This window comes from Colletotrichum fructicola (genome assembly GCF_000319635.2).
Source record: "Colletotrichum fructicola Nara gc5 chromosome Unknown KSG_Nara_v1_contig09, whole genome shotgun sequence".
Taxonomy (NCBI): Eukaryota; Fungi; Ascomycota; class Sordariomycetes; order Glomerellales; family Glomerellaceae; genus Colletotrichum; species Colletotrichum fructicola.
This window is the reverse complement of record NW_027094059.1, coordinates 313,532-326,511: the sequence shown is the minus strand read 5'-3', so window position 1 is coordinate 326,511 and position 12,980 is coordinate 313,532. Positions and strand designations below refer to the sequence as shown.

Sequence of the window (12,980 nt, the reverse complement as noted above, 5' to 3'; positions counted from 1 at the left end):
ATGTCGACGCCAATACTACCAGTCTACTTCGAGTTGAGCTGGTCGATTCTCAGCACCATCGGCGCTGCGAACGTGTTCTTCGGGCTCCTCATCGTCGGGATCACGACCTTTTCTCAGATCACTGTGGTACCGATCATCTCATCCGCGGCGGGAGCCATCGCAAACGGTCTTTGCTACTACGCATATTATGACGAAGGGTATGGGCTGAAGAACAAGGCAGCTGCTTCAGCGTTCGGGGATCTTTTCTGGCTGGTTCGTCTTTGGAGAAATGGAACAACGCCGTGGACCAGACTAACGACCGCGGCAGATACAGGAGGTCGGGCTGTCGTTTTATAGCTACGTGCTCCTGCGCAGGATACTGAAGGATCGGGGGTGGATGATCTTCAACAGCCTATTTTGGATCATTATCGCCGCCCTCGTTGCGCTCCGGATCATGATCGCCACCTCACGCATCAAATTCATCCTGCGAGGAAACACGAATCTGCAGAGCACGGTGAATAATCTCCACATCGCCTACTTCGTCCTCATCGCAACGTTGGAATGCGTGAGCGCCTTCTTCCTACTGAAGACATTTGCCGAGGTCAAATCGACGTCGATTCGAGCGGCATTGAAGGGTGGTCTGTTCAAGTACCTCATGAGGAGTACCGAGGTCCGACTTGCGACGCTTGCCATCCTCGGAACGATGAGAGCCATCACGTACTCATTTCAGATGACGGCCCAGAGCGCGACAAATGCCGCGAGCCAGTTAGATCGATTTGCGTACACGTTGGAATGTCTATTCCCCGTCGTCATGTTGTAAGTCGAAGGCCTCTCCGCTATGCGTGAGATTTGTACACTAATGAGCGGCACTCAGCATCGATGTACTGGCATCCAAGCTGGTCTTCACAACACAGGTGTACGATCCGACTTGTCCAAGCCGCCCAGTATTACGAGGATTCACCTCGGGCCGGAAGCCAGAGGACTGGGATCCGGCGACGCAGCAAAGCGAGAGGGTGGTGGAGGTCCGTGGCGGCAAGCGGACGAGTTCGCAGGTGAATATACTCAGCAGCAGTGGGCATTCGAGATCCGACGTCGATCTTGAGCGGATAGAAACACCAAAACCTCTGGGAGGAATCAGCAAGACGGTCGAGTTTAGTGTATGGCGCTCTGATCCGGTAAATCAGCAACGGCCGATTCATGTTATGACATCGCCATGACAGGAGTCTAGGGTTTTAGGGGCAGTTCGAAGATACCACGAGACTAATGAGAAAACATTTCATATGGCCGCAGTGACCCTCGTAGTCCATAATGTTCAATGTACAGCAAATTTTGATGTCGTACTCTGCCGTGTGATGCGAACACTGGGCTGTTATGATACCAGCTGAATGGTACGCGCTAGGAAGCGCCCGAAGGACCAAATCAGACGACATGTAGATCATTCGGTTGGTGCTGGCATCTAGAAGGGATCCATTCAGCCAAGACTAGCGGGAGAAAAATCTGGCTTCTTCAGCGGAAGATGGCCGTAGAAATGGGTGAACGGCGTTTGGAAACGGCGCCAGCTGTGCCAAGCGCTACAATTGTTTCACGAGGTCGAACGGGCCTGTGCCGGGGCAGAATAATACATCAGACTGAGCATCCTACCGGGGTTAAGAGGTTTGGTTACAGCCGGTCGGCGTCAGCAGCCCGTATCCGACGGGCGTTCAAATACTTAGCATCATGTGGGAAATTGAAACAGAATCCAGTATGAGAATCTCGTGCTGATATTGAAGGGTATCTCAAAATACTAGTCATTACTCATTGCCTGAATCTCAGGGCGCATAGCTGAGCACGCTCATGTCTCGGACTGTGCCCTGCCTTTCATCGTAGCCCTCCATATCGTAATATGGCATACCGAACTGCTGACCTCCGAACATCTCCATGCCCGGTTGAATCGTGGGTGGTCCCGACGTAGCATAGGGGTCTATCCCAAACGCCGGATCAGAGGATTTCTCGGGCCCTTGTGACTGAGCAGACGGGTCCTGGGATAAGAAGTCAAAGTTGAAATCCGGGATCGCGGGGTCACCGCCGAAAATCTCCAACGGGTCTGGCATCTCCGGTGTCGTGCCAGCAGTGGTCATCGTCGACGGCGACGTATCCGTCGCGGTGAACGAGACGAAGTCAGAACTCGAAATGTAGCCGGCGCTCGGTGACGGCCCTTCGGTGTCTCTCTCTTGGGTCTCAATCTGCTGGTAGCTCTTGAACAAGGAAAGTTGCAAGTTGCGCGCGATCTCAATGACCTTTTGCTTCATCCCTTCCTCGACGAAGCTTAACTGCTGCTCGACTTCCTTCTCGAGCTGTCGGCGGACCTGGGTAGGGAGTTCGCGACGGAGGTAATCCTCGTATCCGCCTAGATTCGTCTGGGCGTCCTCTGTATTATAGTCTGGAGCTTGTCAGCTTTTGAGTCCTATTGACAGCTACGAGATAATTGACTCACATGGGGACGGGATCTCTCGCTCTCTGACGTCTGGGAAGAGAATGCTGTAGACCTGGGTCCACTTCTCGGCTTCGGTGAGCTCTTTACCGCTGGTCTTCTTTCGCGACCGAAGCTTCTTTTCTTGATCTTGGGTGATGCCGTCCAACACCTCCGTTTCCTTGACTTCACATGGAGTAGGCAAGCGAGCGTGGGCTTGCAGGTCTGCTTGAGTCTCAAACGGCTGAGAGCAACGCGGGCATGAGAACTTGGGGAGTGAGTGCTTGCGGTATATGTGCTCCCTGTATCGTGCATTAGCTTCCCGTCTGAGTGTTGCGGTGGCAAAGACTTACTTGATGCGATGAACGTGATCCCACCCCGGACCACAGCAGGGACGCTGGTTCTTATACTTGCGCGGGTTGTGCTTGAAGAAAGGACAAGCCAGCTTCGCACCGCTGACTTCGTCCTCCTGAACCTTGGGAAGCTTGGCGCGAGGCGGACGATTCCCATCTCCATCCCCATCCTTTCCTTCTTCGTCTTCGTTTCCGTTGTCCTTGTCATCCAATCTGCTGCGCTTTGATGCCAACAATCTCCCTTCGCGGCCCGGTAGATCCGGCTTTCTGTACACGCGGCTGTTCGACACCACTGCGCGCCGTTGCGGTAGGCATGCTTCAGAAAGCTCGCGCGAGCGCAGAGAGTCGCTGCGATCAGGCGTTGGTCTTAGTGCTACGTCCTCATTGGTTCTGGCTATCTGATCCGATAAGGCATCGTTCCCGGATTGCATGTCACGATATACCATGGCTAATGGATGGCGTATTCGTGCCGATGCTCGTGGTGCAGCTCCACCTGGAGGCTCTTGGGCCGATGATTCCCTCCTTTTCGATGAAGCCCCAGATCTGCTCACTGAGCCTGGAGGCGATACTGAACCTCTAGGCTCGAACCTTTGACGTTCTCGCTCCTGTTCCCGCTCACGTCTCCGCTCACGTATCCGCTCACGTATCCGCTCACGTCGCTCACGTTGCTCATTGTCTTGGGCTGCCACCTCACTGGCTGGTGCCGGTGAGTCGACATCAGAGCCCGTTGAGGATGATCTGAGCCTTTTCTGTTTTCCATACTCCATAGTGGGCATTACACAACCTACTCCTCCCCTCGAGAACTTCTTTGACGGAGGTTGCTTCTCTTCAAATGCCTCGTAGCTTGTTAAAACAGCAGGCGTGGGGGGTGGCCCTCCTACAGTCGGCGGACTTCCACGAGGTTCCGAGTCGAGGTCCAATTCCCCCGGCGGGTATGCCATGAGCTCTTCCACGGCTTCACCCCTTCGGCTAGTTGCCGTCTCGGATGCAGCCGCTGCACCAGACGAGACCTCCTCATCGTCCTCGTCTTCTTCTTCGCACTCAACTTCCACATTTTCGAGACCTGATCCTCTCTTCTCTTCCTCACTTTCTTCCACACTCTTCTTCTTCTTACTTCTCTTTAATAGATTTGAGAACGAGAAAGACTTCGCCTTGGGAGCGGGTGGTGGAGGAGGCGACGCCAGCATTGGCATCGTGCTGTCCCGCTCATCTTCAGCAGGTTCCTCCGACAAAGAAAGGTTTCTCAGCGCAGACTGTGTATCCACTGGTCTTGATGAACGTCGGGGTCTCCTGGGCTCGTCCCGGGATGAAGCTGAGTTCGATGTTGCAGTTGACGAGGTACCGACCAGGGACTGGACGAGAGACTCCTTGTGGATTCCTCTGTGACTTCTCAGGCCTTCCCTGGTCGCTCTGAGCTCTCCCAGCTTCGCTCTTTTCGCCCCGATGTCTTCTGCTCTTTCTTCCTTTTTCAAAAGCCCCGGACGTTCAATACTGCTTTGCTTCTGATGTATGATAGTGTAGCTTTCTGCCGCCATATCTGTGCCTGAAGTTTGACCGGAGCCAAAGGTACCAGTCAAGGGTTTGAATGGAGCGAATCCCGTTGAGACTGGCATTGGAGCTGTGAATCGAGGACTTGGGGTTGAGTTCAGGCCCTCGGTCATGGGCTGAGGTGCCCCCAGTAAAGGAAGACTTGAAAGGTCCGCCTTCTCCTCCTCTCCTTTCACCTTCAGCTTGACATCAAGCCAGTCCATGAAGGATGTCATGACACTGTCGACCATCATTCGCTGGACCGTCTTTGAAGGGTCCTCGTTTCCGTCAGGGTCTTCATCGTGAGTGCTGGATGAGCCCTCTTCATTGGAAGAATCTTCGTCCTTGACGGGTGTCTCACTAAGTGTGCTGGCATTGGATGCTTGAGGTGTGGCCATAGCTTCGCTGTCGGAAGAGTGAGGAACAATGTCCTCAAAGCGCGGTCTTCGATATTGCTCTTCGATTTCGGTCGTCGGACTTTGGGCCGACTCGGATTGGCCAAATTCCGGTTGCTGTGATTCAACGCTCACGAATTCTGGGTCGAAAACAGAGAGGTCCGGGCCAGCAGCCTCAGCTTCAGGGCTGTTGTCTGTCGCATCGGGTAAGCCATTGCGATTACTTTCGTCGTTGCCTTTCGATTGTTCGTCGTGAGGGACCTGGGCCTTGCCCTTTTCTGGCGGCGGGGGGCTCATGACTGTCGTTGTGTCCCTGGGACAGGGTCAATGGCGGGGTAAGCAAGCAAAAGTGGCGCCAACTGCGAGGACTATGAGCCTAGTATGAGCATCTGGCGCCGAGATCCAGATGGTGCTTCAATTCAATTGTCGATAGATTGTTACTGGGGTGCAGAGGTGAGCGAAAGGGAGGTTGACAATGTCAGGGGCAAGCGGCTTATGAGTGAGGATTGAGCGGCGCGAGTTTTACGCCGCTGCGCAAAACTCGGGGGCGCATTGCGGCTGAGGGGACCCACTTGACCGAGTGCGGGGTCTCCACTTAATTTCCACGCCGTAGCCCGGCCGTGCGGTGCAGCTCGTTGGTCCGAAGGGATGGCACCGGTCCGTCTTGGTGAGATTGATTGCGCCGTTTCGCAAAACAGATGGACATGGGGTTTCTGCCACGATGTGAGATTCCAACATGTGTTTCAATCTCCGGGATTTGTATAATTAGCTCGCTTCAAGGCCCTTATGAAGCTCGTGGCTCATCCCAAACCACTCATTCACCATCATGACGAGTAACACAAACACTGCCTCATCGTCGTCCACTCTTGAAGGCTACAGGTAGGTAGCTTCCCTTACGCTTCATGATTTCGTGAAGCCTGAACTAACAGTAGCAAGCGGCCAGATTCTCAGCGACATGGAACATTCGATCAGAATGAACATGTTCCTGGACGAATCAGATGATGGAAGCCTCAGAGTGTTGAAGATGTCTTGTCCAATAAAGCCGGATGAAGCACCAACGCCCAATGCGGAAGCATGTCCTCGTTTGACACAATACCTGGACACGTGGGAAGAAAGATGGAGAGACGCAAAATCTCAAAAGTGAAATAGAGGAGAATGCGAGGTTTTGATGGCGAATACGCGGATGATTTACATGTGTAACGAGAAACAGAAAGCTTCCCCGAAGAGGGTCTAATGGGGAAATTTTACAGAGAGACTGGTGGGGTCCTACCTTGACGTTAGCGGGTCGTTGTGGAGGACATGTCCCCAAAGGGCGCCATAATGACAGCAAGTTATGGGGCAGTTTGACTCTGGGGCCGCTGAAGGGCGTCCCCTCTAAGGCGTCTTTGACACCCTGCGGCGCTAACAGGAAACGCCTTTTAAGCTGGAAGGAGCCACCGACCACGCGACGGTTGGGAACAGAAAGAACGAACGGGAGGTGATGCTCTTTCCTCGACACAAAGCGCAGTTGCTACTTTTCATTCGCACTTTCCAACAAGGAAATCTCAGAGACCCGGAAGAATTTGGTCCGATTCCAGTCATTCGAATGATGGAACGCCCGAGGAGCACCTCCATCTTGGAAGAAACAACACCTCACCGACTTCGGCCTCCCACGTACACCGCGACACAGCACCAAATCGCTATCGTCGGAACCTCACCCGTCATTTCGGCGTTGACAGCCGATATCTTCAACACGCCCGACACGCCAGACACTGCCCCCGCGATTCAGCAGACGAAGGGCCTCGATAACCCTCTGCAGCTATCTCGACCCCTTGGCCCTGCACCGTCGTCGAGGAGGCAGCTCTGGATCCGGCTAGACCCTCCAACAAGCTCCCCAAAACGCTCGTCAACAAGTCCTCGACAGCAGACATCGATTGAAACGGCCCAACAAACAGCGGCGACAACCCCCGGAGATCCCCTGCGACCTGCTCTTCTGGGTGGTCTGGCGTTATCTCCTCGCCAATGACCCAAGACGAACCCCCAAGCCCCCCAAGACCTCCCCGCGCTATCTCATTCGACAGAGCCCTTGTCTCCCAAGATTGATTGCCATTTAGCCTATCCGGCCACTGCTTCTGAAGTAGGAGATGGCTGAGCTGGCAGTGCTTCCAGAGAGATAAGACACCACCACCGCTTGGCTGTCTTGGCCCTTCCCTCGCGGTATATAAGAACTCCAAGCCGCCACATCAGCCCCCACGCAGACGCCAGCGGCTTCTTTCATCGCCCTGGAATGTTTCTGCCAGGTGCAACCAACGGCATCTTCTGCAATCTAGCTGGAGACATTCACAACATAGAGACGGGCCAACTAGCATATGGTAGGTGAAAACACTCGTGGTATCTTGATTTTGCTAAGAAATGGATAGACGGGAACGTGTATGTTCCGGCAGGCACCCCTCTAATGGATGGTGGGCGGTCCTGCATTACAATGTACATGGAATGGCAACTTGCCATGGCCCCGGACACTGAGCTAGTGCAACCCGGAAGCCTTTCTTTTTCTCGTTCAAACAATCATTCTCCCGTTTACCAAACGTGGTTGATGGCACGTCTCCACGCGGGCATCGCAGCAATCTTGGCACGGTACGCGTGAATCTCGTCCCAGTCAAGCTCACGACGGCCAGTGTCGACGTCCATCTGAGAGGTGCGGAGCCAACCGGTGCGCTTCCAGAGGAAGCCACCGATCCAGAAAAGAATGACGACGGGGAGAGCAAGGTACGACTTGAAGAAGCCTTCAGCATCGTTGAGCTCGCTTGTGCCGGGAGGGGCAATAGCAGTGTAGAACTGGTCTTGGAGTTAGCGTTTTGCTTCTTTCTCTGAGGGGTGAAACCAAAACTTACCTGAGCAGCAAGAACGACGAAGCAGAGGAAAAGACCCAGCCAGGAACCAGCGGTGCCGCCAATAGCCCTGAAAGGAATCTCATCGACAGTGTGACCGTGGTACGCCCAGGCCTTGCGGAAGCGAATGTGAGCCAGGCAAATGGAGCCCCAGGTGAAGACGGCGGCAAGACCAGAGAGCGCCAACAACCAATCGAACACGACAGGGCCGGAAGCGTTAAGGTTGACGTAGGCCAGGGGGCCGAAGATGAGGATGGCAAAGACAGACGGCAAGGGGCGGCCAGACTTGTCAATGAAGGTAAAGATCTTGGGGGCGTAGCCCTGCTGAGCCAAGGCAGTGAGAGTACGCGATCCGCCGTACACACCGGACACACCGATCGACAGAACCGAGACGAGGATGACAACGTTCATGAAGTGGTCGAAACCCTTAAGACCGGCGTACTTGCCGACGAGCACGAAAGGAGAGGCCTTGACATCAGAGTACGAGGACTCAGACAGCAGAGAAGGGTCGTCGGAGGGGATCAACAGACCAACGAAGAAGAGACCGAGGATGTAGAAGAGGGTGATACGCCAGAAGACCTGCTTAATAGCACCGGGCAGCGACTTGACGGGGTTCTTCGCCTCGGCGGCGGCGAGACCGACTAATTCGGTTCCAGAGAAGGAGAAGGCGGCGGTAACGAAGACGGAGCAGAAGCCCTTGAAGCCGTTGCGGAACGCGCCAGGGTCATACCACAGCTTCGCGCCCTGGTAAGTGTTGTAGCGGCCGCTGCTGGGGCCTCCACCGAGCACGAGGACGAAGCAGATGATCATGAAGATGATGGTGGCGGCCAGCTTGATGCACGACGACCAGAATTCCTCCTCAGCGTATCCGATGGAGCCGAAGATGTTGATGACGATGATGGCGACGAGGAAGACGGTAATCCAGACGGCGACGCTGGTTTCGCTATCCCAGTATCCGATAACGAGACCACAGACTGTCAGTTCGAGAGGAAGAACGGCGGCCCATTGGAAGACGTAGTTCCAGCCCATGGCGAAACCCCAGGACGGGTCGATGAAGCGAGTCGAGTACGTGTAGAAACCACCAGAGACGGGGTACATAACAGCGAGTTCACCAAGAGCGTACACTGTTGCGGCTCGTTAGCTTTTGTTACGCATTGCGAAAAGGTGCCTTTTCGACACTTACCGACGTTGAACATCATGATACCAACCAGCAAGAAATCGATAAACAGAGCACCGGGACCCTGAGAAATCCGTTAGCTAAGAAGCGCATTACATCTATGGCGGCGACTACTCACGCCCTTGCTCAGAGCGCCACCGGAACCGACGAAGAAACCAGCACCGATGGAACCACCGATGGCAATCATGTGCAGGTGACGAGTGCTCATGGCACGGTCAAGCTCGACGACACCGCGGCCATATTCCTTCTTCTTGAAGGACTCGGCGTTCAGGCCGTTGCGGGTGGCCCAGCTTTCCTCGTGGATGTCGCCGCGGATGGCGTTTCCGCTGCCGCTGTCGTATCCCGGAAGGCTGCCAGAGGCCTTCTCATCGGCCTCAAGCACCTTGGTGGGGGTGACCCCGTCTGAAGACATGATGATGATGTGTCGACGAGGCTTGTATCACTCAAGACTTGTGAGGGGTGAACAGACTCGGTTGTCTGTTGCAAAAACAAAGATTACGGGAGTGAGACCCGAGTGGGATGAGAAAAGGAAGGAGAGGGATACGGCACGATCTCAGGGAAGATGGGACGGGGGAGGCCAGGTCCTTTTGAAGGAAAACAGAACGAGACAAGCACCGGCGCGCAACGACTAAGGGTTCTTGTCAAGGGCGGCAAGCGGATCAGTCATGCATGGAAGGCCACTAGGCTGTAATCCGTTGACGATGGAAAATTACACATGGGACATAAGAGGCGAAGGGTCTGGGGCTGGTCTTCTGATGAGGCCTGTGTCTTGCCGGGCCTGCCCCCTCTCTCTTTCGACGGGCGAGAGACGCAGATCTTGGCGTGGACGGGCATATGGCAGGCCATCCTAGACAACGACCCCGTTACTTGTCGCATAGTATTATGTGGGATGGGGGCGATTTGGCTTTCGGACGTGCTCAGGATACGTACCCCGGGCTGCGGGAACCAGCGAAAGCTACACCGGGTGTCGAATCTAGAGCTGAGGTGAGTTAGGCGGACAACTATCCGAGGTGCATGGCGCGCTAACGAGGGATCCAGGCGCGGGTACGAAGCTCTTTTCGGCTGCCAGGAGAGGTACCAGAAGCCCTGCCTACGCGACAGCCACAGTCAAAGTCGCAGCAGAAGGGGGGTTATTGAGACGACGAGACAGTCAGACAGACAGGCGCACGCCTCCGGGTGACAGGAGGGGGAACATGAACGAGGGACTCGGGAGAATGAGGACCATGCAACTGGATTGGCAATCTGCTCTCCAGACTCTCTCCACCGGCAGCGCCCCATCCGGGCGATTGAATATTTGGAGCGTGCAGATAGCGCTGGCGGTGCTGGTTGGCCAATGGGCAGGGTGTCACTTGAAGCCGTTAGCAAATGGCTCCGGAAAAGTGGCCGCCCCTCCCTTCACCCACTGGCGCTGCCTCCTCAACGTTATCTGAGGATCCAGTCGGCCCTCGTTCCCTCGAACTTGGGTGTGGAAATGGAGCAAGTGGAGAAGCGAGCACGAGTCTCTGGGACTGTCTGACTGGGTTTGGGCAGCGAGAGGGGGCCAGCCAGAGGTCCAGGTCCAAGAAGTCTAGGTCCCGGTCCAGCACGCTGGGGACGAATCTGAACCGCTACCCTCTGGCTGGGATGGCATTTGCTGGTTTATCGACCATCATGCGCAACATTGCTGGACAACACAGACGTCGATGAGGAGCAGGAGGCTCACTAGGCGGAAAAATCTGTCGACAAGCCACAAGCTTCTGTGCGGCTGTTGTCCAAGGTTGCAGCGGCTCTTCGGAGCTGGGCACGGCACCTACGGATAATGGCAACTCCCTCTCGCGACCTTGCATCGCCAAGCACAGCTGGCTTGTTGGCTCAACCTGCTGCAGACAGCTGGCTGGCCCGGGTATGCATCGATGCATGCGTGGGTGGGCCATGGCCGATCTTGGCCGCCCCAGGTTTCCCTCACCCTTGCATCACCCCCGACGTCGTGCAGGAGACGGAGGACAGGGTCAACATCGAGGTCGTGGAAGTGCTAGCGTCGGGTTGACGCTAGCTGTCACGACCACTCACGCTCGCGCTCACAGCCATTTGTGCCATTGCCTAGCTCTCCCGCGCAGCGTCATTCTTGTTGATCCTGGCCGGCGCGGTTCCGTGTCTTTTCCAGCTCACGGCAGGTCAGGCGACAGCCACAGGGTCTTTTTACACTATAGTTAGTAGTTCAGTGCGTTTCGTTTCGAAGACGGTGCACTCTTCGAAGCCTGGCGCCTGGGAAGCAAGTTCTGCAGTAAAATGCAAGGGAGGGTGGGAGATTGGGTCCCACCCCCTAGTTGATATCTCTCAGTTGCAACGCGGTGTACACGACAGCACCACGTCTTCGCCGGTATATGCCCTATCGCATCTATATCTGTCGCATTCATCACCAATTGCTGACCATTTGACATCAAAGATCCATTCCGGTAGTGATCTTACCAGTTCGTCGGGTACCGCGGCGTGGGATGCACCTTTCTGGCTGCCTGGTCGTACGGGCACCTCTCCATCGCGATAGGGCAATGACAGAATTTCGGTAATGACGTCTGGTGATGAGCTGATGCTTTCCGATAGGACAGAGACACGGCCGGAACCATCGTGGACCGACCTGACAGGTGGCAATGCGATAAGGGATTGGTGGTGTTGGTGCGACCCGGCTCATCCCATTTGCAGACTTGTTTCGAACATGCCATCAATGCGGCTGCTCAGCGTTCTCGGTGTGGCAGACACATGAGCCATGGTGGGTTGGGGGATTGTCTGCCCCCTCATTCTCGGCGCCACCAACCTGCTGTTCGTTTGCTCGCCAATCCTGTCGCCTTCACCACACCAACCACACCACATTACGGCGCTATTCTTGGTTTAGCGGCAGGTATCTAGGTGCCGTCGCGAGCTAACAGATGGATGGCATGCAAATCCCAGCCATCATTGCTTCATGGGCAGATTAGAGCGTTCGATTCAAGCTTCTAGCGCTCTTCTATCGGCCCTGTCTCCAATCTCGTGTCGCTGCATCTCGATTCGTTAATCTGAGGGTGATCAGAGCTGCCCTGAGACTCCCACGAGTCGCACCCTTCAAGGCATATGTGTGAAGTCATCCAGCAGCTTGCAGCTGCAGCTTGTTGGTCTTATCTATGGTTCCGATATCAAACAAACGGAAGTTCGAGACGGAAACACTTATCTGCGCTGGAGACCCAGGGACCAGAACCACTGGACCACAATTCATGCGGAGCCGTCTCGACTTTGGGCTGCCAGACGAGACCCCAGTCCGATGCCCACCGTTCCGGAGTGCTCCCTGGAAGAAGCCCACAATAATTGGGGCGAACTCGGGGAAACCCCCCCAAGAGTGTTAGGCGCCAGGCAGTTCGAGGACATGTCGGTCAGCCTGGTCAGGGGAGACTTTCCGAGGATGAGGCCGCGAGCGGGCAACTCAATGGCTATGGCCAGTGAGGAGCTGTACATTTGGTGCGCAGCGCGTCACACGACTCAGTTGCCACGGAGCGCGATGCCAGTGAACAGGGGCGGCGGACGGACTGGAAGTTCCTGGGAAACACCCAGTCGAAGCCGTCGTCGATGATTTTGGCTCGTTCAAGCTTCGCGGAACAGCCACGTTTTCGCTGATGACCGTGTCTCGTCTTGATATCTCTCGAGTTTCCAACTGAAAAGGCGGTATTTCCGAATCACTTTGTGTCGAAACGCAAAAGCTATCAACAATGGTCCATGTGAAAGGGGATCGAGGCGTTCTGAGCTCAACGCCGGGCTGCAGCGCCAACGCACCTCGATTGTCGCCGTGCCGGCAGGCAGTCGGACCAACCCACACTGGCGCGGCGGCAGTCCTGCGAGACCCGTATTCAAAATTGGCTCGACCAAAAGACACTCCAAACGGCAGTGAGCTCCTTGATGGCATCTTGGCCACAAACGCGCACGACTCTGTCGTCTGTCATGCGAAATCAGCGACGACAGGGCCGACGTAGCATCACAACGGCATCTACCCAGCGGAAGGATTCGCATCCCGTCAACGTGAAGAGGCTGAGGAATGGGCGCTATGGCGACCCCTACATCCGCGCAAGTTGAGTTGCACGCCAGTGCCCCGAAAATCGCGAGTTGCTCGTCAAAAACCCCTCATCGCATGTGAAGAACGAAGCTATCCCGCGCCGCCGTGTCATGATTCGCGTTAGCGGCGCATGCCACTCTAACGAACAGGTAGCGGACACTTTTCCCCTCACGTTGCTC

General features: G+C 55.4%; 4 protein-coding genes across 4 annotated transcripts; 2 read left to right on the top strand and 2 right to left on the bottom strand.

The window, feature by feature from the left end:
- On the top strand, positions 1–1,196 carry CGGC5_v014363 (uncharacterized protein; the record flags this gene model as incomplete). Its single annotated transcript, XM_032023115.1, has 3 exons — positions 1–252; positions 308–795; positions 854–1,196. 3 exons carry the CDS (start codon positions 1–3, stop codon positions 1,194–1,196), a joined length of 1,083 nt encoding a protein of 360 aa, XP_031880157.1.
- A 591-nt stretch (positions 1,197–1,787) lies between these two features.
- CGGC5_v014362 (uncharacterized protein) lies at positions 1,788–5,000 on the bottom strand (the record flags this gene model as incomplete). The annotated part of the gene is made up of 5 exons (XM_032023114.1): positions 1,788–2,398; positions 2,453–2,730; positions 2,782–3,129; positions 3,333–3,478; positions 3,570–5,000. 5 exons carry the CDS (start codon positions 4,998–5,000, stop codon positions 1,788–1,790), a joined length of 2,814 nt encoding a protein of 937 aa, XP_031880156.1.
- Positions 5,001–7,259: 2,259 nt separating this feature from the next.
- inda1-2 (Amino-acid permease inda1) lies at positions 7,260–9,159 on the bottom strand (the record flags this gene model as incomplete). The annotated part of the gene is made up of 4 exons (XM_032023112.1): positions 7,260–7,517; positions 7,574–8,694; positions 8,754–8,811; positions 8,866–9,159. The coding sequence occupies 4 exons, from the start codon at positions 9,157–9,159 to the stop codon at positions 7,260–7,262; spliced, it is 1,731 nt and encodes a 576-aa protein (XP_031880150.1).
- Positions 9,160–9,629: 470 nt separating this feature from the next.
- On the top strand, positions 9,630–9,884 carry CGGC5_v014360 (uncharacterized protein; the record flags this gene model as incomplete). Its single annotated transcript, XM_032023111.1, has 2 exons — positions 9,630–9,731; positions 9,786–9,884. The coding sequence occupies 2 exons, from the start codon at positions 9,630–9,632 to the stop codon at positions 9,882–9,884; spliced, it is 201 nt and encodes a 66-aa protein (XP_031880153.1).
- Between the last annotated feature and the right edge of the window lie 3,096 nt (positions 9,885–12,980).